Genomic DNA, 23,058 nt, shown 5'->3' with positions numbered 1-23,058 from the left:
AAGCATGTTTTGCTCATCAAAAGGCTGAAAATGGCTCAACTTTGACAGACTGTCATTCGTGACCTGTCAAAGCCACATACTTTAAAATTGCATTTTATTGTAAAAAAATGATTCAATATTACAATTAAAAAAACTTTTTGTTGCTAAACATTAAACCAACAAAATGACAGCAATTTTTGAAAAGCATGTTTTGCTCATCAAAAGGGTGAAAAAGGCTCAACTTTGACAGACTGTCATTCGTGACCTATCAAAGCCACATACTTAATATTTAAATTTCTTAGTAAGATAACTATTTAAAATTACTATAAATAAAAATATTTGTTACTAACCCTTAAAGCAAAAAAATGCCAGCGTTTTTTACCTGCCCGTAAAAAAATCACATATATACCTTAATGGTTTAAACAACAAAACATTTCCCACGCATTCTTGTATTTTAATCAACTAAAGACCCTTAATAAACCGTGTTCCTAGTCCAATAATCATTAAACATCCATTTTCTGCTTATCATTTTTGGGGGTAAACTATCAAACAATCTTTAAATACCCTATATATAATAAAAAACGTAATTCCTGCAATAAAAGTACAATAACATTTGTACAAAATAAAATATAAAGCTATAACTGTCATTCAAACAAGCCTACAAAATAAAATAAACCGTCTTGGGAGGCAAGACAAGATATTTAGTAGCCAAGCTTCTTACATTTATAAACATACAGGGTGTCCCGAATTACATGGTCTTAAACAAATACTAAACACATATAAAGGAAGTGTTTTTTTTTTTTTTTTGAATGATTATTTGTACTTCATATGTGGCACACATGTCTTCGATTATTTAGGAAACACCTCCTCACGATATGCACTCAAACGCACTTTAAACGGGATTTTCGTCGGTGCCGGTTTTAGGACATCGAGCTGCACGGTAACCTGGGGGAACCCATTTGGGTCAGCACCCGATCCAACCACTGGAGAGGTCCGTTCAGGTGCAGTTCGATCCAACAGGGGGTGGACGTAACCGTTTGACGCCTACGGATAATAATTTTAATTAATTTTGATCACAGATATTGTTGTTATTATATGTTAAACAAAACAACCAGGATGACCTACTGTAGAATGACATGAGGAGATACATAAAGTGTTATTTCAAAGATGAATGGATAAATGGTTCTATTCATGGGCCCTATACTATATTATATATTGACGCTGCAAAGCCTCCTAGTTGTGCAATATGTTCGATCCAACCGTTCAGTCCTCCGTCCCTTCGTTGTTGACAAGACGCATGATTTCTTTGAGGCAATTATTGCCATTTTTCTTAGAGACAGTTGAAGGCTATAAATGCTTCATCAAGATTGCCTGGAAGAAAAATGAGATTCTTCCTTTCCTTCCTAATCTATAAAGAAAGTATTGAAATCGGTTTATAATTTTATTTACAAAACTGTCTGATTATATTTAGAGTTTGTATAGCAGGCATCGGTTCTTTCTTGTTATGTTTATTATTTGTCTGAAGCAAATATCCTCGTCGTAATCTATTAAATGATAACAGAATTTGGTAATCTACTAATCGTTGAAGCAGTTATTTTATAATATATACAAAGACCTCTTGGTTGGGTCTGTAATGAAAAAGACATTCTTTCGTAATTCTGTTTTCGTCAAACCTAGAAGCACAAATAAAAGAATAGTTCCTATTAATGGTTTTTTGTTCTACCCTTATTCTTATAGCAATACTTAAAGGCCAAGAGCTCCAGGATTTAATTTATGGTTTTATTTTATAATATGGCTTTCTTTTATTGCAAATTTCATCAAAATCAGGTAACAACACCCAAATTGGGGTCAATTTATGATTTTTACTTGTTACCCACTAATAAATGCTTAAAAATGGCTTGCCAGAGGCGTGCAAATGAGATTTGTATAAAGAATATAAATTTAAAAAATTATTCAATAATAATAACGAATTATTATTAAGATCGTTGGCATCTGCAGTAATACAAAATCTCGTGGGTTGGACGGTCATTGTTGGATTGTCAAGGAATATTAAGACTTACCGGGTAATTTGTGTTTAAGTCTTATTAAAATGTGATTAAAACCAATTTTAATGCATGGATTTTTGTGATTTTTTCAAAGAAAGCTTAAAAACATTCCAAAGAATCTTTTAAAACAACAATCAAGCCGATCTGAGCATTAGAAGTGGAGTTATGGCTCAATTTACTTAAAAACTGCTTCCACTCTTTGACATGATGTCCAGAAACTTACATAAAAAAAAATCTACTGCATGAATTTTCGTGATTCTTTCAATGGAAGCTTAAGAATACTCCAAAGAATCTTTTAAAACAAAAATGAAGCTGATATGAGCAGTATTAGTGGAGCTATGGCCCAATTTATCTGAAAGTGTGTTGGCCTCTTCCACATAATTTTCTAAAACTTGCATAAAAAAAATTCTACTGCATGGATTTTCGAGATTCTTTCAATGAAAGCTAAAGAATACTCCAAAGAATCTTTTAAAATAAAAATGAAGCCGATATGAGTAGTATTGGTGGAGTTATGGCCCAAGTTACCTCAGACTGTCTTTCCTCTTCGACATAATATTCTAAAACTTGCATAAAAAAATTCTACTGCATGGATTTCTGTGATTCTTTCAATAAAAGCTAAAGAATACTCCAAAGAATCTTTTAAAACAAAAATGAAGCCGATATGAGCAGTATTAGTGGAGTTATGGCCCAATTTATCTGAAAGTGTTTTGCCCTCTTCGACATGATTTTCTAAAACTTGCATAAAAAAAATTCTACTGCATGGATTTTCGTGATTCTTTCAATAAAAGCTAAAGAATACTTCAAAGAATATTTTAAAACAAAAATGAAGCTGATATGTGCAGTATTAGTGGAGCTATGGCCCAATTTATCTGAAAGTGTTTTGCCCTCTTCGACTTAATTTTCTAAAACTTGCATAAAAAAAATTCTACTGCATGAATGTCCGTGATTCTTTCAATGGAAGCTAAAGAATACTCCAAAGAATCTTTTAAAACAAAAATGAAGCCGATATGAGCAGTATTAGCGGAGTTATGGCCCAATTTATCTGAAGGTGTTTTGCCCTCTTCGACATGATTTTCTAAAACTTGCATAAAAAAAATTCTACTGCATGGATTTTCGAGATTCTTTCAATAAAAGTTAAAGAATACTCCAAAGAATCTTTTAAAACAAAAATGAAGACGATATGAGCAGTATTAGTGGAGCTATGGCCCAATTTATCTGAAAGTGTTTTGCCCTCTTCGACATGATTTTCTAAAACTTGCATAAAAAAAGTTCTACTGCATGAATTTTCGTGATTCTTTCAATGGAAGCTGAAGAATACTCCAAAGAATCTTTTAAAACAAAAATGAAGCCGATATGAGCAGTATTAGTGGAGCTATGGCCCGATTTATCTGAAAGTGTTTTGCCCTCTTCAACTTAATTTTCTAAAACTTGCATAAAAAAAATTCTACTGCATGGATTTTCGTGATTCTTTCAATGAAAGTTAAAGAATACTCCAAAGAATCTTTTAAAACAAAAATGAAGCCGATATGAGCAGTATTAGTGGAGCTATGGCCCGATTTATCTGAAAGTGTTTTGCCCTCTTCGACATGATTTTCTAAAACTTGCATAAAAAAAATTCTACTGCATGGATTTCTGTGATTCTTTCAATAAAAGCTAAAGAATATTCCAAAGAATCTTTTAAAACAAAAATGAAGCCGATCTGAGCAGTATTAGTGGAATTATGGCCCAATTTATCTGAAAGTGTTTTACCCTCTTCAACTTAATTTTCTAAAACTTGCATAAAAAAAATTCCACTGCATGGATTTTCGTGATTCTTTCAATGGAAGCTTAAGAATACTCCAAAGAATCTTTTAAAACAAAAATGAAGCCGATATGGGCATTATTAGGGGAGTTATGGCCCAATTTATCTGAAAGTGTTTTGCCCTCTTCGACTTAATTTTCTAAAACTTGCATAAAAAAAATTCTACTGCATGGATTTTCGTGATTCTTTCAATGAAAGTTAAAGAATACTCCAAAGAATCTTTTAAAACAAAAATGAAGCCGATATGAGCAGTATTAGTGGAGCTATGGCCCGATTTATCTGAAAGTGTTTTGCCCTCTTCAACTTAATTTTCTAAACTTTGCATAAAAAAAATTCCACTGCATGGATTTTCGAGATTCTTTCAATAAAAGTTAAAGAATACTCGAAAGAATCTTTTAAAACAAAAATGAAGCCGATATGAGCAGTATTAGTGGAGTTATGGCCCAATTTATCTGAAAGTGTTTTGCCCTCTTCGACATGATTTTCTAAAACTTGCATAAAAAAAATTCTACTGCATGGATTTTCGAGATTCTTTCAACGAAAGTTAAAGAATACTCCAAAGAATCTTTTAAAACAAAAATGAAGCCGATATGAGCAGTATTAGTGGAGCTATGGCCCGATTTATCTGAAAGTGTTTTGCCCTCTTCGACATGATTTTCTAAAACTTGCATAAAAAAAATTCCACTGCATGGATTTTCGAGATTCTTTCAATAAAAATTAAAGAATACTCCAAAGAATCTTTTAAAACAAAAATGAAGCCGATATGCGCAGTATTAGTGGAGTTATGGCCCAATTTATCTGAAAGTGTTTTGCCCTCTTCGACTTAATTTTCTAAAACTTGCATAAAAAAAATTCTACTGCATGGATTTTCGTGATTCTTTCAATGAAAGTTAAAGAATACTCCAAAGAATCTTTTAAAACAAAAAAGAAGCCGATATGAGCAGTATTAGTGGAGTTATGGCCCAATTTATCTGAAAGTGTTTTGCCCTCTTCAACTTAATTTTCTAAACTTTGCATAAAAAAAATTCCACTGCATGGATTTTCGAGATTCTTTCAATAAAAGTTAAAGAATACTCCAAAGAATCTTTTAAAACAAAAATGAAGCCGATATGAGCAGTATTAGTGGAGTTATGGCCCAATTTATCTGAAAGTGTTTTGCCCTCTTCGACATGATTTTCTAAAACTTGCATAAAAAAAATTCTACTGCATGGATTTTCGAGATTCTTTCAACGAAAGTTAAAGAATACTCCAAAGAATCTTTTAAAACAAAAATGAAGCCGATATGAGCAGTATTAGTGGAGCTATGGCCCGATTTATCTGAAAGTGTTTTGCCCTCTTCAACTTAATTTTCTAAAACTTGCATAAAAAAAATTCTACTGCATGGATTTTCGTGATTCTTTCAATGAAAGTTAAAGAATACTCCAAAGAATCTTTTAAAACAAAAATGAAGCCGATATGAGCAGTATTAGTGGAGCTATGGCCCGATTTATCTGAAAGTGTTTTGCCCTCTTCAACTTAATTTTCTAAACTTTGCATAAAAAAAATTCCACTGCATGGATTTTCGAGATTCTTTCAATAAAAATTAAAGAATACTCCAAAGAATCTTTTAAAACAAAAATGAAGCCGATATGAGCAGTATTAGTGGAGTTATGGCCCAATTTATCTGAAAGTGTTTTGCCCTCTTCGACATGATTTTCTAAAACTTGCATAAAAAAAATTCTACTGCATGGATTTTCGAGATTCTTTCAACGAAAGTTAAAGAATACTCCAAAGAATCTTTTAAAACAAAAATGAAGCCGATATGAGCAGTATTAGTGGAGTTATGGCCCAATTTATCTGAAAGTGTTTTGCCCTCTTCGACATGATTTTCTAAAACTTGCATAAAAAAAATTCTACTGCATGGATTTTCGAGATTCTTTCAACGAAAGTTAAAGAATACTCCAAAGAATCTTTTAAAACAAAAATGAAGCCGATATGAGCAGTATTAGTGGAATTATGGCCCAATTTATCTGAAAGTGTTTTACCCTCTTCAACTTAATTTTCTAAAACTTGCATAAAAAAAATTCCACTGCATGGATTTTCGTGATTCTTTCAATGGAAGCTTAAGAATACTCCAAAGAATCTTTTAAAACAAAAATGAAGCCGATATGGGCATTATTAGGGGAGTTATGGCCCAATTTATCTGAAAGTGTTTTGCCCTCTTCGACTTAATTTTCTAAAACTTGCATAAAAAAAATTCTACTGCATGGATTTTCGTGATTCTTTCAATGAAAGTTAAAGAATACTCCAAAGAATCTTTTAAAACAAAAATGAAGCCGATATGAGCAGTATTAGTGGAGCTATGGCCCGATTTATCTGAAAGTGTTTTGCCCTCTTCAACTTAATTTTCTAAACTTTGCATAAAAAAAATTCCACTGCATGGATTTTCGAGATTCTTTCAATAAAAGTTAAAGAATACTCGAAAGAATCTTTTAAAACAAAAATGAAGCCGATATGAGCAGTATTAGTGGAGTTATGGCCCAATTTATCTGAAAGTGTTTTGCCCTCTTCGACATGATTTTCTAAAACTTGCATAAAAAAAATTCTACTGCATGGATTTTCGAGATTCTTTCAACGAAAGTTAAAGAATACTCCAAAGAATCTTTTAAAACAAAAATGAAGCCGATATGAGCAGTATTAGTGGAGCTATGGCCCGATTTATCTGAAAGTGTTTTGCCCTCTTCGACATGATTTTCTAAAACTTGCATAAAAAAAATTCCACTGCATGGATTTTCGAGATTCTTTCAATAAAAATTAAAGAATACTCCAAAGAATCTTTTAAAACAAAAATGAAGCCGATATGCGCAGTATTAGTGGAGTTATGGCCCAATTTATCTGAAAGTGTTTTGCCCTCTTCGACTTAATTTTCTAAAACTTGCATAAAAAAAATTCTACTGCATGGATTTTCGTGATTCTTTCAATGAAAGTTAAAGAATACTCCAAAGAATCTTTTAAAACAAAAAAGAAGCCGATATGAGCAGTATTAGTGGAGTTATGGCCCAATTTATCTGAAAGTGTTTTGCCCTCTTCGACATGATTTTCTAAAACTTGCATAAAAAAAATTCTACTGCATGGATTTTCGAGATTCTTTCAACGAAAGTTAAAGAATACTCCAAAGAATCTTTTAAAACAAAAATGAAGCCGATATGCGCAGTATTAGTGGAGTTATGGCCCAATTTATCTGAAAGTGTTTTGCCCTCTTCGACTTAATTTTCTAAAACTTGCATAAAAAAAATTCTACTGCATGGATTTTCGTGATTCTTTCAATGAAAGTTAAAGAATACTCCAAAGAATCTTTTAAAACAAAAATGAAGCCGATATGAGCAGTATTAGTGGAGCTATGGCCCGATTTATCTGAAAGTGTTTTGCCCTCTTCAACTTAATTTTCTAAACTTTGCATAAAAAAAATTCCACTGCATGGATTTTCGAGATTCTTTCAATAAAAGTTAAAGAATACTCCAAAGAATCTTTTAAAACAAAAATGAAGCCGATATGAGCAGTATTAGTGGAGCTATGGCCCGATTTATCTGAAAGTGTTTTGCCCTCTTCAACTTAATTTTCTAAAACTTGCATAAAAAAAATTCTACTGCATGGATTTTCGTGATTCTTTCAATGAAAGTTAAAGAATACTCCAAAGAATCTTTTAAAACAAAAAAGAAGCCGATATGAGCAGTATTAGTGGAGCTATGGCCCGATTTATCTGAAAGTGTTTTGCCCTCTTCGACATGATTTTCTAAAACTTGCATAAAAAAAATTCCACTGCATGGATTTTCGAGATTCTTTCAATAAAAATTAAAGAATACTCCAAAGAATCTTTTAAAACAAAAATGAAGCCGATATGAGCAGTATTAGTGGAGTTATGGCCCAATTTATCTGAAAGTGTTTTGCCCTCTTCGACTTAATTTTCTAAAACTTGCATAAAAAAAATTCTACTGCATGGATTTTCGTGATTCTTTCAATGAAAGTTAAAGAATACTCCAAAGAATCTTTTAAAACAAAAAAGAAGCCGATATGAGCAGTATTAGTGGAGTTATGGCCCAATTTATCTGAAAGTGTTTTGCCCTCTTCGACTTAATTTTCTAAAACTTGCATAAAAAAAATTCTACTGCATGGATTTTCGTGATTCTTTCAATGAAAGTTAAAGAATACTCCAAAGAATCTTTTAAAACAAAAAAGAAGCCGATATGAGCAGTATTAGTGGAGCTATGGCCCGATTTATCTGAAAGTGTTTTGCCCTCTTCAACTTAATTTTCTAAACTTTGCATAAAAAAAATTCCACTGCATGGATTTTCGAGATTCTTTCAATAAAAGTTAAAGAATACTCCAAAGAATCTTTTAAAACAAAAATGAAGCCGATATGAGCAGTATTAGTGGAGCTATGGCCCGATTTATCTGAAAGTGTTTTGCCCTCTTCAACTTAATTTTCTAAACTTTGCATAAAAAAAATTCCACTGCATGGATTTTCGAGATTCTTTCAATAAAAGTTAAAGAATACTCCAAAGAATATTTTAAAACAAAAATGAAGCTGATATGTGCAGTATTAGTGGAGTTATGGCCCAATTTATCTGAAAGTGTTTTGCCCTCTTCGACATGATTTTCTAAAACTTGCATAAAAAAAATTCTACTGCATGGATTTTCGAGATTCTTTCAACGAAAGTTAAAGAATACTCCAAAGAATCTTTTAAAACAAAAATGAAGCCGATCTGAGCAGTATTAGTGGAATTATGGCCCAATTTATCTGAAAGTGTTTTACCCTCTTCAACTTAATTTTCTAAAACTTGCATAAAAAAAATTCCACTGCATGGATTTTCGTGATTCTTTCAATGGAAGCTTAAGAATACTCCAAAGAATCTTTTAAAACAAAAATGAAGCCGATATGGGCATTATTAGGGGAGTTATGGCCCAATTTATCTGAAAGTGTTTTACCCTCTTCAACTTAATTTTCTAAAACTTGCATAAAAAAAATTCCACTGCATGGATTTTCGTGATTCTTTCAATGGAAGCTTAAGAATACTCCAAAGAATCTTTTAAAACAAAAATGAAGCCGATATGGGCATTATTAGGGGAGTTATGGCCCAATTTATCTGAAAGTGTTTTGCCCTCTTCGACTTAATTTTCTAAAACTTGCATAAAAAAAATTCTACTGCATGGATTTTCGTGATTCTTTCAATGAAAGTTAAAGAATACTCCAAAGAATCTTTTAAAACAAAAATGAAGCCGATATGAGCAGTATTAGTGGAGCTATGGCCCGATTTATCTGAAAGTGTTTTGCCCTCTTCAACTTAATTTTCTAAACTTTACATAAAAAAAATTCCACTGCATGGATTTTCGAGATTCTTTCAATAAAAGTTAAAGAATACTCGAAAGAATCTTTTAAAACAAAAATGAAGCCGATATGAGCAGTATTAGTGGAGTTATGGCCCAATTTATCTGAAAGTGTTTTGCCCTCTTCGACATGATTTTCTAAAACTTGCATAAAAAAAATTCTACTGCATGGATTTTCGAGATTCTTTCAACGAAAGTTAAAGAATACTCCAAAGAATCTTTTAAAACAAAAATGAAGCCGATATGAGCAGTATTAGTGGAGCTATGGCCCGATTTATCTGAAAGTGTTTTGCCCTCTTCGACATGATTTTCTAAAACTTGCATAAAAAAAATTCCACTGCATGGATTTTCGAGATTCTTTCAATAAAAATTAAAGAATACTCCAAAGAATCTTTTAAAACAAAAATGAAGCCGATATGCGCAGTATTAGTGGAGTTATGGCCCAATTTATCTGAAAGTGTTTTGCCCTCTTCGACTTAATTTTCTAAAACTTGCATAAAAAAAATTCTACTGCATGGATTTTCGTGATTCTTTCAATGAAAGTTAAAGAATACTCCAAAGAATCTTTTAAAACAAAAAAGAAGCCGATATGAGCAGTATTAGTGGAGTTATGGCCCAATTTATCTGAAAGTGTTTTGCCCTCTTCGACTTAATTTTCTAAAACTTGCATAAAAAAAATTCTACTGCATGGATTTTCGTGATTCTTTCAATGAAAGTTAAAGAATACTCCAAAGAATCTTTTAAAACAAAAATGAAGCCGATATGAGCAGTATTAGTGGAGCTATGGCCCGATTTATCTGAAAGTGTTTTGCCCTCTTCAACTTAATTTTCTAAACTTTGCATAAAAAAAATTCCACTGCATGGATTTTCGAGATTCTTTCAATAAAAGTTAAAGAATACTCCAAAGAATCTTTTAAAACAAAAATGAAGCCGATATGAGCAGTATTAGTGGAGTTATGGCCCAATTTATCTGAAAGTGTTTTGCCCTCTTCGACATGATTTTCTAAAACTTGCATAAAAAAAATTCTACTGCATGGATTTTCGAGATTCTTTCAACGAAAGTTAAAGAATACTCCAAAGAATCTTTTAAAACAAAAATGAAGCCGATATGAGCAGTATTAGTGGAGCTATGGCCCGATTTATCTGAAAGTGTTTTGCCCTCTTCAACTTAATTTTCTAAAACTTGCATAAAAAAAATTCTACTGCATGGATTTTCGTGATTCTTTCAATGAAAGTTAAAGAATACTCCAAAGAATCTTTTAAAACAAAAATGAAGCCGATATGAGCAGTATTAGTGGAGCTATGGCCCGATTTATCTGAAAGTGTTTTGCCCTCTTCAACTTAATTTTCTAAACTTTGCATAAAAAAAATTCCACTGCATGGATTTTCGAGATTCTTTCAATAAAAATTAAAGAATACTCCAAAGAATCTTTTAAAACAAAAATGAAGCCGATATGCGCAGTATTAGTGGAGTTATGGCCCAATTTATCTGAAAGTGTTTTGCCCTCTTCGACTTAATTTTCTAAAACTTGCATAAAAAAAATTCTACTGCATGGATTTTCGAGATTCTTTCAACGAAAGTTAAAGAATACTCCAAAGAATCTTTTAAAACAAAAATGAAGCCGATATGCGCAGTATTAGTGGAGTTATGGCCCAATTTATCTGAAAGTGTTTTGCCCTCTTCGACTTAATTTTCTAAAACTTGCATAAAAAAAATTCTACTGCATGGATTTTCGAGATTCTTTCAACGAAAGTTAAAGAATACTCCAAAGAATCTTTTAAAACAAAAATGAAGCCGATATGAGCAGTATTAGTGGAGTTATGGCCCAATTTATCTGAAAGTGTTTTGCCCTCTTCGACATGATTTTCTAAAACTTGCATAAAAAAAATTCTACTGCATGGATTTTCGAGATTCTTTCAACGAAAGTTAAAGAATACTCCAAAGAATCTTTTAAAACAAAAATGAAGCCGATATGCGCAGTATTAGTGGAGTTATGGCCCAATTTATCTGAAAGTGTTTTGCCCTCTTCGACTTAATTTTCTAAAACTTGCATAAAAAAAATTCTACTGCATGGATTTTCGTGATTCTTTCAATGAAAGTTAAAGAATACTCCAAAGAATCTTTTAAAACAAAAATGAAGCCGATATGAGCAGTATTAGTGGAGCTATGGCCCGATTTATCTGAAAGTGTTTTGCCCTCTTCAACTTAATTTTCTAAACTTTGCATAAAAAAAATTCCACTGCATGGATTTTCGAGATTCTTTCAATAAAAGTTAAAGAATACTCCAAAGAATCTTTTAAAACAAAAATGAAGCCGATATGAGCAGTATTAGTGGAGCTATGGCCCGATTTATCTGAAAGTGTTTTGCCCTCTTCAACTTAATTTTCTAAAACTTGCATAAAAAAAATTCTACTGCATGGATTTTCGTGATTCTTTCAATGAAAGTTAAAGAATACTCCAAAGAATCTTTTAAAACAAAAAAGAAGCCGATATGAGCAGTATTAGTGGAGCTATGGCCCGATTTATCTGAAAGTGTTTTGCCCTCTTCGACATGATTTTCTAAAACTTGCATAAAAAAAATTCCACTGCATGGATTTTCGAGATTCTTTCAATAAAAATTAAAGAATACTCCAAAGAATCTTTTAAAACAAAAATGAAGCCGATATGAGCAGTATTAGTGGAGTTATGGCCCAATTTATCTGAAAGTGTTTTGCCCTCTTCGACTTAATTTTCTAAAACTTGCATAAAAAAAATTCTACTGCATGGATTTTCGTGATTCTTTCAATGAAAGTTAAAGAATACTCCAAAGAATCTTTTAAAACAAAAAAGAAGCCGATATGAGCAGTATTAGTGGAGCTATGGCCCGATTTATCTGAAAGTGTTTTGCCCTCTTCAACTTAATTTTCTAAACTTTGCATAAAAAAAATTCCACTGCATGGATTTTCGAGATTCTTTCAATAAAAGTTAAAGAATACTCCAAAGAATCTTTTAAAACAAAAATGAAGCCGATATGAGCAGTATTAGTGGAGTTATGGCCCAATTTATCTGAAAGTGTTTTGCCCTCTTCGACATGATTTTCTAAAACTTGCATAAAAAAAATTCTACTGCATGGATTTTCGAGATTCTTTCAACGAAAGTTAAAGAATACTCCAAAGAATCTTTTAAAACAAAAATGAAGCCGATATGAGCAGTATTAGTGGAGCTATGGCCCGATTTATCTGAAAGTGTTTTGCCCTCTTCGACATGATTTTCTAAAACTTGCATAAAAAAAATTCTACTGCATGGATTTCTGTGATTCTTTCAATAAAAGCTAAAGAATATTCCAAAGAATCTTTTAAAACAAAAATGAAGCCGATCTGAGCAGTATTAGTGGAATTATGGCCCAATTTATCTGAAAGTGTTTTACCCTCTTCAACTTAATTTTCTAAAACTTGCATAAAAAAAATTCCACTGCATGGATTTTCGAGATTCTTTCAATGGAAGCTAAAGAATACTCCAAAGAATCTTTTAAAACAAAAATGAAGCCGATCTGAGCAGTATTAGTGGAGTTATGGCCCAATTTATCTAAAAGTGTTTTGCCCTTTTCGACTTAATTTTCTAAAACTTGCATAAAAAAAATTCTACTGCATGAATTTCTGTGATTCTTTCAATAAAAGCTAAAGAATACACCAAAGAATCCTTTAAATTATGGCTTAATTTACCTAAAGCATAACAAAGCCCCTAATGCATGATTTTCTTTAATTTTTTCAATGAAATTCCAGTGATTGTATCAATTTTATTAATATCCTTATAATATGGTTGACATTATGGCATATTACAGAATGTGAACATGTTTAAAAGCAGACAAACTTGAACCGAAAATGCCTCAAATCAATTGTACCTCTATACCTTAACTACTACATAAGGACATTCAACTGAATTTTTTCAAAAGAGTTCGGGAAAATTGAATATATAATTATTCTACATCGCTCTAGAGTGTTGAGACTCAATACATTACTTACATCGATTCTATGATATCTGGCCATGTTAATGTGTAATTCTCGATCTTCTTTGTGACCAATAGTATGGTGTAAAGACCGTACTATGCTCGGCAAAAGTCCAAAATTAATTTTGTTACTTCAGTCGAGTATATAATAAAAAGACTACATACAGAGGCTTAATAGAATTATAAAGTTTATCTACGTCCATGGATGACCGATAAATGGAACAGCCAAATTACACGGAATTCCTCATTATTGTTACATGTATGATACTATTATTGCATACCATACAACTGGAATGTAATTTGAAAAAAAAAAATGGTGTTGATGTACTTACCGGTATTCTGCACCCCAACCCTTAACGAAGGACATTCTGATTGTGCACATCCTGGTCAGCTGGAACACCGCCTCGAACCCCTGGCTGACCGATTGGGAGAGTAAAGCGGCGAATTCTTGATTGTTGAATATTTTTAGGTTACAACCTAAAATAACGAGACGTAGAATAAGTAATAATTATTTCGTTGCATTTTTAAATCATTCTGAATCGAAGCACTGATAGCCGGTCAAAGTTGAATCATTTTACACTTTGATCATCGAGACATGCAATCAATCGAGGCAGCTTTAGCAGGTTATAAATGACAACCGATCAAAGAAAGCTGTTTTTTTTTCTAGGCAGTTGATGTATATAATGAAGTAGTGTTCAGTGATTATTTGAATGTTTATAATGCTCCAAGTAAATTTTGAATGACCCTCATATTTAAAAGTATGTCTGTTCACTAAGACCAAAATTCCTCATTTCCTTCCTAAAATGAACGAGGAACAAGAAGTGACATCTATACATGTATGACGTGGATTTTTTCATATTTTGGTGTATAATACACTAGTACTTAACCTCAGTAATCTATCCCGTAAAACAAGTTTCCCTCATTTTATACCTCACATATATTTATTTATTAATTCTCCATAATTATTGCTCTCACCCTTACAAGTAGTTTTGTACCTCAACTGCCTGGACTAAGTAGAATCTTATTTTTCCTGATTGTAGTTAAACAAGTTTTAGTCCTTAACTAATTTTCCATTAAGCTTTTAGATTAGACCAAGTATAACTAGAGAAATTAAGAATAAGTCTCAAAATGAAATTGAAAAAAAAAATAGATGAACAAAGTAAATCAAAAAACAAAAAAAATCTTACATGACTTATAAATAATATAATAAAAAATTAAAAATAAATAATAAATTAAACCAACTATTGAATATTAGGGAAATCTCCTTTAGAGTTATTATTTAGGGTATAAAGGTATGCTTCAGAAAAATTATTGTAATTAATTCTTGTACCATAAAAGTTTAGCCTTCTTACACTTTTAATGAGTAAAATATGTTTTTCAAAAATTGCTCTTATTTTGCTGCTTGATTGTTTAGCAATAAAATGTTTCTTTTATTGCAATTTCAAATCATTAGTTTACAATAAAATCCAAGTTTGAAATATATATCTGCGACAGGTCACAAATGACAGCCTCTCAAAGTTGAGCCATTTTCGCCCTTTTAAGGAGCAAGACATACTTTTCTAAAATTTCTGTCATTTAGTTGTTTTAATGTTTAGTAACAAAACGTTGCTTTTATTGCAATTTCAAATAATTCTATTACCATAAAATACAAATTTGAAACATATATCTGCGACAGGTCACAAATGACAGCCTGTCAAAGTTGAGAAATTTTCGCCCTTTTAAGGAGCAAGACATACTTTTCTAAAATTGCTGTCATTTGGTTGTTTTAATGTTTAGTAACAAAACGTTGCTTTTATTGCAATTTTTAATAATTCTATTACCATAAAATACAAATTTGAAATATATATCTGCGACAGGTCACAAATGACAGCCTGTCAAAATTGAGCCATTTTCTCCCTTTTAATGACCAAAACATACTTTTCTAAAATTGCTGTCATTTAGTTGTTTTAATGTTTAGCAACAAAACGTTGCTTTTATTGCAATTTTAAATAATTCTATTACCATAAAATACAAATTTGAAACATATATCTGCGACAGGTCAGGAATGACAGCCTATCAAAGTTGAGCCATTTTTACTCTTTTAATGAGCAAGATAGGCTTTTCTAAAATTGCTGTCATTTGGTTGTTTTAACGTTTAGCAACAAAAGGTTTCTTTTATTGCAATTTTAAATAATTCTATTACCATAAAATACAAATTTGAAATATATATCTGCGACAGGTCACAAATGACAGCCTGTCAAAGTTGAGCCATTTTCGCCCTTTTAAGGAGCAAGACATACTTTTCTAAAATTGCTGTCATTTAGTTGTTTTAATGTTTAGCAACAAAAAGTTTCTTTTATTGCAATTTTAAATAATTCTATTACCATAAAATACAAATTTGAAATATATATCTGCGACAGGTCACAAATGACAGCCTGTCAAAGTTGAGCCATTTTCGCCCATTTAAGGAGCAAGACATACTTTTCTAAAATTGCTGTCATTTGGTAGTTTTAATGTTTAGTAACAAAACGTTGCTTTTATTGCAATTTTAAATAATTCTATTACCATAAAATACAAATTTGAAACATATATCTGCGACAGGTCACAAATGACAGCCTGTCAAAGTTGAGCCATTTTCACCCATTTAAGGAGCAAGACATACTTTTCTAAAATTGCTGTCATTTGGTTGTTTTAACGTTTAGCAACAAAACGTTGCTTTTATTGCAATTTTAAATAATTCTATTACCATAAAATACAAATTTGAAATATATATCTGCGACAGGTCACAAATGACAGCCTGTCAAAGTTGAGCCATTTTCGCCCTTTTAAGGAGCAAGACATACGTTTCTAAAATTGCTGTCATTTAGTTGTTTTAGTGTTTAGCAACAAAACGTTGCTTTTATTGCAATTTTAAATAATTATATTACCATAAAATACAAATTTGAAACATATATCTGCGATAGGTCACAAATGACAGCCTGTCAAAGTTGAGCCATTTTCGCCCTTTTAATGAGCAAGACATACTTTTCTAAAATTGCTGTCATTTGGTTGTTTTAACGTTTAGCAACAAAACGTTGCTTTTATTGCAATTTTAAATAATTCTATTACCATAAAATACAAATTTGAAATATATATCTGCGACAGGTCACAAATGACAGCCTGTCAAAGTTGAGCCATTTTCGCCCTTTTAAGGAGCAAGATATACTTTTCTAAAATCGCTATCATTTGGTTGTTTTAATATTTAGCAACAAAAAGTTTCTTTTATTGCAATTTTAAATAATTCTATTACCATAAAATACAAATTTGAAATATATATCTGCGACAGGTCACAAATGACAGCCTGTCAAAGTTGAGCCATTTTCGCCCTTTTAAGGAGCAAGACATACTTTTCTAAAATCGCTATCATTTGGTTGTTTTAATATTTAGCAACAAAATATTTCTTTTATTGCAATTTTAAATAATTATATTACCATAAAATCCAAACTTGAAATATGTGGCTTTCATAGGTCACGAATGACAACCTGTCAAAGAGGCTACCAATTCCTTACTCTAAAGTTATATGTGGCTCTATTGTATATGGAATCAAAAAGTTATTTAATAATCTTCCACTAGAAATAAGAAAACTTAAGACTAAAAAAAGCCTACGTGTAAAAAGGAATTCTTCTGCAGTAAACCTTACTATAGTTTAAGGGATTTTTTTTAATGATTAGCGTTTTAAGTATTTCTTTATATAATTTACATTTTAATCAAGTTTTTTTGTAACTTATTGTAATGAGAGAAAAAAATGTGAAAACTCCAAGTCTCAGTCTCAAAATGTCTTTTTAATTAATCAGGTGACATGTTTCGCTAATAAAGCATCATCAGACCTTAGCCTCATAGCTAGATGACCTGCTAAGTACTCAAGACCTGCTTAGTACTTAGCAGGTCATCTAGCTATAAGGTCTGATGATGCTTTATTAGCGAAACATGTCACCTGATTAATTAAAAAGACATTTTGAGGCTGAGACTTGGAGTTTTCACATTTTTTTCTCTAGTTACGTAGGTCTCTTTGAGATAATGGACGAGTTCTTTCAACTTATTGTAATGTCTGTGAATTATATTATGTTTTGGTTTTGTCTACCAAGTTTTATGTTTATATTGACAATAAGAGCATTTTTTGAGTTTTAATTTGAATCAAGTAGCTTTTGCTGGTCCCAAATTATTTGTACCCTTTTAATAACCAAGACATGATTTTCAAAAATTACTGTAATTTTGTTGCTTTAATGTTTAGCAACAAAAAAGTACTTTTATTGCAATTTTGAATCATTCTGTTAAAAAGAAATTCAAATTTTAAATTTGCATTCTTGACAGGTCACGGATGACAGCCTGTCAGAGTTGGGTAATTTTCACCTTTTTAATGACTGAGACATAGTTTTCAAAAATTACCGTAATTTTGTTGCTTTCATGTTTAGCAGCAAAAAGTTTCTTTTAGTGTAATTTTAAATTGTTCTTTTACAATAAAATATAAATCTGAAATATGTGGTGTTGGTAGATCATGAATGACAGCCTGTCAAAGTTGAGTCACTTTCATTTTTTGATGAGCAAGTTGTATCTTTCAAGAATTGTTGTAATTTTATAACTTTAATATTTAGCAATAAAAAACTTCTTTTATTGCAATTTTAAAGCATTCCTTTATAATAAAATCCAAATTTGAAATATGTGGCTTTGACAGGTCATGAATGACAGCCTGTCAAAGTTGAGCCATTTTTATTCTGTTAATTAGCAAAACGGGCTTTTTTAAAATTGCTGTCATTTGGTTGTTTTAATGTTTAGCAACAAACGGTTTCTTTTATTGTAATTTAAAATCATTCCTTTACCATAAAATCCAAATGTAAAATGTGTGGCTTTGACAGGTCACAAGTGACAGCCTGTCAAAGTTGGGTCATTTTCATCCTTTTAATGACTGAGGCATATCTTTCTAAAATCGCTGTAATTTTGTTGCTTTAATGTTTTAGAAAAAAAACTTTCTTTCATTGTAATTTTAAATCATTCCTTTACAATAAAATCCAAATTTCAAATATGTGGCTATGGCAAATCATGAATGACAGCTTGTCAAAGTTGAGGCATTTTAAACTTTTTACTAAAAAACACACAGCTTTACTATAAAATCTCTTAGTTATGGTTAATTTCATTTCTTAAGTATCACTTTTACTGCCACTAATTGCGGATAACATGTCCGATGAATATTATGTTCAAACGTACGTTTAGGAGATAATATACCTACCGGGTGGTATTTTACAGACGGTGGCGGGATGCCATCCGTATCTTTGGTTACAATTCGGCGATTGTACGAAAATACTCGAGTCGCTCAGGCATTCGGCGAACACCTCGCCCCCGATATAGTACAGCCTCACCCCTTTGCCGATGTGTCGTCTCGTCTGCTCCACCACTGTGTTTCTATTAACATTTGACAGTAAACCCAAACAAAACCTAAAATGATGCAAAAAAAGGCCTTATTAACTTATTAAGTATCGAATCTCTTTTAAATTACCCTTTTTATTACATAAAATAAAGATTAATTTGAACCAGTTTGAAGACTCACCTTTCTGAATTACTAGGATCTGTAAACCCGTCCACCGTAATCGAAGGCTGACTGGCATGAAAAGTTTCCCCAACCCGAGTATTCAGCTCATAATAACTGATACTGCACCAAAAAGCGGGTTCACAGTACATTACCGGTTGGGCGTCCACTGGGGGACTTGGGGTAAGCCTCGATAAACCTAAACCAACCAATTTATTAAACCTTTAAGCCCCTAACACTCCTCGGAACTTACTCATATTATCATTAGGGTCAATAGGATCGCCATCTTCAGACATGTAACCGGGTGGTGGGGTTTCAGTGGGGGGCACAATACTCAAAGGGGATTCCATACCAGTGGGGGTACCGTTGGGGCACATTCCTACAGTATCCATAAAACTTCTGGCATGTTGCTGCATAATACTGTTCAATAATCGAGAAGAATTATTAAACATTTACTGCTCAGTTGAATAAAACTGACCTTAAGGAGTTTGTATTGTGTGGAAACGAAGTGTTTTCCGGTACGGAGGTGCTCAAGTCTTCCAAGGAGTGTGGAAACAAGTTGTTGTCATCGCAGGTTTGTCTCGGGACTAAAATGACTGGCAACGCTGAAAAAATTAATAGTGACTGCACCTGCAGTGAAGGAGAATTCGAGAGCAAGCTTACCGGGGCTCTCTATTTTGGTGTAGTGATAAGGGTTGACGCACACCTCATCTTTTTTAAGGGTAAAGGCGAACTCGCAATGGTCCAAGGCCCTCAATTCATGGTGGGATTGTAGTTCGGGCCAGCGCCACAGTTTGCAGTAGATCACGTGCGGTAGACCTTTTCTTTGTTGTTGGATGTTGTTTATGTCTGTGTTAGGGCGCACTCTAACAATTACAATGAGAATTAACTAACTACTGAGCGAAGTATAAATCCAACTAATCAAAATGAATTTTAATAAATCAGTCTCTCTGTTAGTTTGGGATTATTCCACATATGCTGCAAGAGACTTCGGGTTGCAGAGTGGTTAGGATTCTCAGATGTCAGGTTCTTTACTATGCACCAATATTTTTTAACAAGCTATCCGTTAAGTTAAAATCTACCTGATAAATGAAAGTTTTTATAGCATAAATGAATTCTTAACCTGCAATATAAGAGACAGTGACTTTCCAAATTAACTTGTCATGTTCTATATAAGATTTTCTTGAAATTGTAAAAAAACTTCGGGTAGTTTAGTCTAATTGGTATAATTAATAATAATAATAATAATAATTTCTTTATTGCTTTCAAGATCTAATTTAAATAGACAATAGCAACGTCACAAAACGAACAAAATTAAAATTTAATAACATCTACACAGTACATACTGCTAATAAAAATAGTAAGAACAAAAAGATAATGTTGGACCTAATAATGGGTGCATTACCTTACCACTTGTATCTCAAGTATGATACATTATGAAAATAAATAAATTAATAAACAAACCCTTAATATTAATCATAATACACATTTAAAATTGTAAATCGAAACTATAGATACACTTGCCCAACAGATACCTTGCAGTGTCTTTCCTAAACTTCATGATATTTTTCTCTTTCCTTAGGGCGAGAGGTAATCTATTATATGTTTTAATAGCAGCAAAGGCAGGAGATCTTTGAAAAAAGGTAGAGTGATGAGTTGGGACACTCAGTTCAGCTCTCCCCCTTGTCATAATAGACATACCCTCAGCATAATGATCTTCATTAGTTTGAAAAAGATGCAGGTGTTTCTTTGCAAAAATAGCTAACATAAGAATGTACAGAGCTGGAACAGTGAGTAGACCAAGCTTAGTAAAATAAGTCCTACAAGACGTTTGTGGTGTGAGTCTGAGCATGCATCTTATGATCCGTTTTTGTGCTATAAAGACTGACACGGCGTCAGTTGAAGATCCCCAAAACATCACACTATAAGTGATTAGAGATTGGACCGATGCATAGTAAATTTGCTTCAGACAATTTAGGGAAAGCTCTTCTCGTAGATGCCTTATTAACGCGCAGAAACTATTTAGTTTTTTGCCAAGAGTATCTATGTGTGGGACCCATGTGAGACAGGAGTCAATTTGTATACCAAGGAATTTTAAGGAAGCTACCTCTTGAAGAGACTTTTTTTCAAACTTTACAAGTAGGGAATTTTGAGGTAAAGTTTTGGAGAATGTCAGTAGCCCGGTTTTATCAGCATTTAGCTTCAGAGCATGATTGTCACACCACTCCTGCATCCTCTCTACCACCTGAGAAGCTCTGACAGATAGTTCTTCAATCAGATGTTCTGACAAGATTATGGAAGTGTCATCAGCATATTGGTTGATAAAACACCCTGGAAAACACTCACTGAGACCATTTACATATAATATGAATGGTACTGGGCCTAGAATTGAACCCTGAGGCACTCCCTGTATCACCAAGGATGACGCTGAGTAAACATATGTACCATTACCAGAGCCAAGGCAAACTGTTTGTTCCCTCTGATCTAAATAAGAGGCTATAAGTCTGGCACAGTTTCCCCTCAGTCCACAATTTTCAAGGATTGACTGCAGTAGACCATGGTTGATTGTGTCGAATGCTTTCGATAAATCGAAAAAGAGTCCGGCAACTTTTTCTTTTTTGTCAACATTTTCAATCACAAAGGATATAAGCTTGTAAACTGCCAACTGGGTTGAATGATTGGGCCTAAAACCAAACTGGCTATCTGAAAGAATAGTTTGCCTTTTTAAAAAAGTTCATAATACGGATATAAATGACTCGCTCAAAGATTTTTGATGTTGAAGAAAGGAGAGATATTGGTCGATAATTTTCTACATCCTGCTCATCACCGTTATTTTTAAAAATTGGAAGAACTTTCGCCTTTTTTAGTTTAGATGGAAAGATTCCCATGTGCAGACAGGCATTTATTATGTGAGCTAGAGGCACATCTATATGGTGACTAACTTTTTTGAGTATGTTTATTGGTATTTCATCAAGACCAGCAGAGTATTTATTTGGCAAAGCTGATAGAATATGCTGAGCTTCCTTTGAATCTGTGGGAACGAGGAAAATAGTGGGGATGTGGCTTCCTTTAGGCAATTGACCAGAAATTGAAGGAGTAAGAGATGAAGCATTAAATTTCTTCAAAAATATGTTGGCTATCTCATCCAAATTTTCAATAATTTCATTATTGCTAGAATTTAGGGTGACAGGTTTAGATGACTTTGACTTATTTGAGCATTGATTGAAAATAGTCCAAGCAGTTTTAGTTTTGTTATTTGAACAGATAATCTTGTTTTCATTTAAAGAAGTTTTATAGTTAGAAATAAATTTTTTATATTCTTTTTTTTCTTTTTTATATTGATTATAAACTGCCTCACTATTTGTTTCCTTGTACCATACATACAGATCTTTAATATGACTAGAATAATTTTTAATTTCAGAGTTTACCCATTTTTTATCAGGATCCTTTATTCTGTGGCTACTTAGAGGAAATGTTACATTAAAATAGTAATAGAAAATATTATAAAAGCAATCATATTTTAGATCGACTTCAGTGCAGTTATATACATCTTCCCAGGATTCATGTGTTAAAAGATCATTAAACTTCTTAATGTTGTTTTCTGTGTATGAACGTTTCTTTATAAATACTGACTTTTTACTCTCTTTAGGCATTTTTATATGGAGTTTCTGACCATAATGATCTGATATATCTGAGAATAATGAATTACTTGTTACCTGACACTTAGCCAAGTTGCTGAAAATATTATCAATTTAAGAGCCAAATTCTCCTTGTCCAATTAGGTACTTTGATTTTGAAACAGTAATTAGTAATTTATATGTAAGACTCAATGCCATTTTTGTCCATTTAATGACGATTGTTTGACACCGTATTGTTTTTTATCATGAATAAACTTATTGCCTAAGTCAAATGCTCGGGATAAACCAAAGAAAACACTAGTCCATATTGTATAGCAGAAATAATTTTTATTCAATTGAATTAAATTGACGAAACAGTGGGCTGCCAAGGCAATTGTGCATATAGGTCTCCTGAAGGACCCGTCATGCCCCACCGGGGATTACCAGAGCCCAACGGCTTTAGAGAATCTGATAAGGCTCTCTGGACTTAAAGTCGCTCGGTACACTGAAAGTGTTTGAACCTGACGCGCGTGAGTGCTGGGCACTATCCAGACGAGCTGGACCCTGCATCCAACCTGTACCAGTTTTTTCAGGACTTTTATGCACTCTAGTACAAGCTTGGAGCTTACCTTTGCGGCCGTGATAAGCCTTAATGGCAGCTCTGCTGTCCGAGCATATTGATATGACTGTATTGCGGTACAATTTTTATTTTATTGGAAAAAAAACA

The 23,058-nt window shown here is 32.5% G+C and overlaps 1 protein-coding gene across 1 annotated transcript in view; it reads right to left on the bottom strand.

The window, feature by feature from the left end:
- Positions 1-23,058, bottom strand: part of LOC126742858 (mothers against decapentaplegic homolog 3) — a 28,941-nt gene that overhangs the window by 5,023 nt on the left and 860 nt on the right. The window contains exons 2-8 of the mRNA XM_050449673.1: positions 19,378-19,580; positions 19,193-19,319; positions 18,968-19,134; positions 18,736-18,913; positions 18,418-18,623; positions 13,508-13,652; positions 64-1,023 (exon numbers count right to left, since the gene is read on the bottom strand). Of these exons, the coding sequence (XP_050305630.1) occupies positions 900-1,023; positions 13,508-13,652; positions 18,418-18,623; positions 18,736-18,913; positions 18,968-19,134; positions 19,193-19,319; positions 19,378-19,580 (1,150 nt within the window). The 3' untranslated portion in view covers positions 64-899. The remainder of the gene's footprint in view (positions 1-63; positions 1,024-13,507; positions 13,653-18,417; positions 18,624-18,735; positions 18,914-18,967; positions 19,135-19,192; positions 19,320-19,377; positions 19,581-23,058) is intronic.

The sequence above is a fragment of the Anthonomus grandis genome, chromosome 12 (assembly GCF_022605725.1).
Source record: "Anthonomus grandis grandis chromosome 12, icAntGran1.3, whole genome shotgun sequence".
NCBI lineage: Eukaryota > Metazoa > Arthropoda > Insecta > Coleoptera > Curculionidae > Anthonomus > Anthonomus grandis.
The sequence above is the reverse complement of the archived record's forward strand: the minus strand, read 5'-3'. Positions and strand labels throughout refer to the sequence as shown.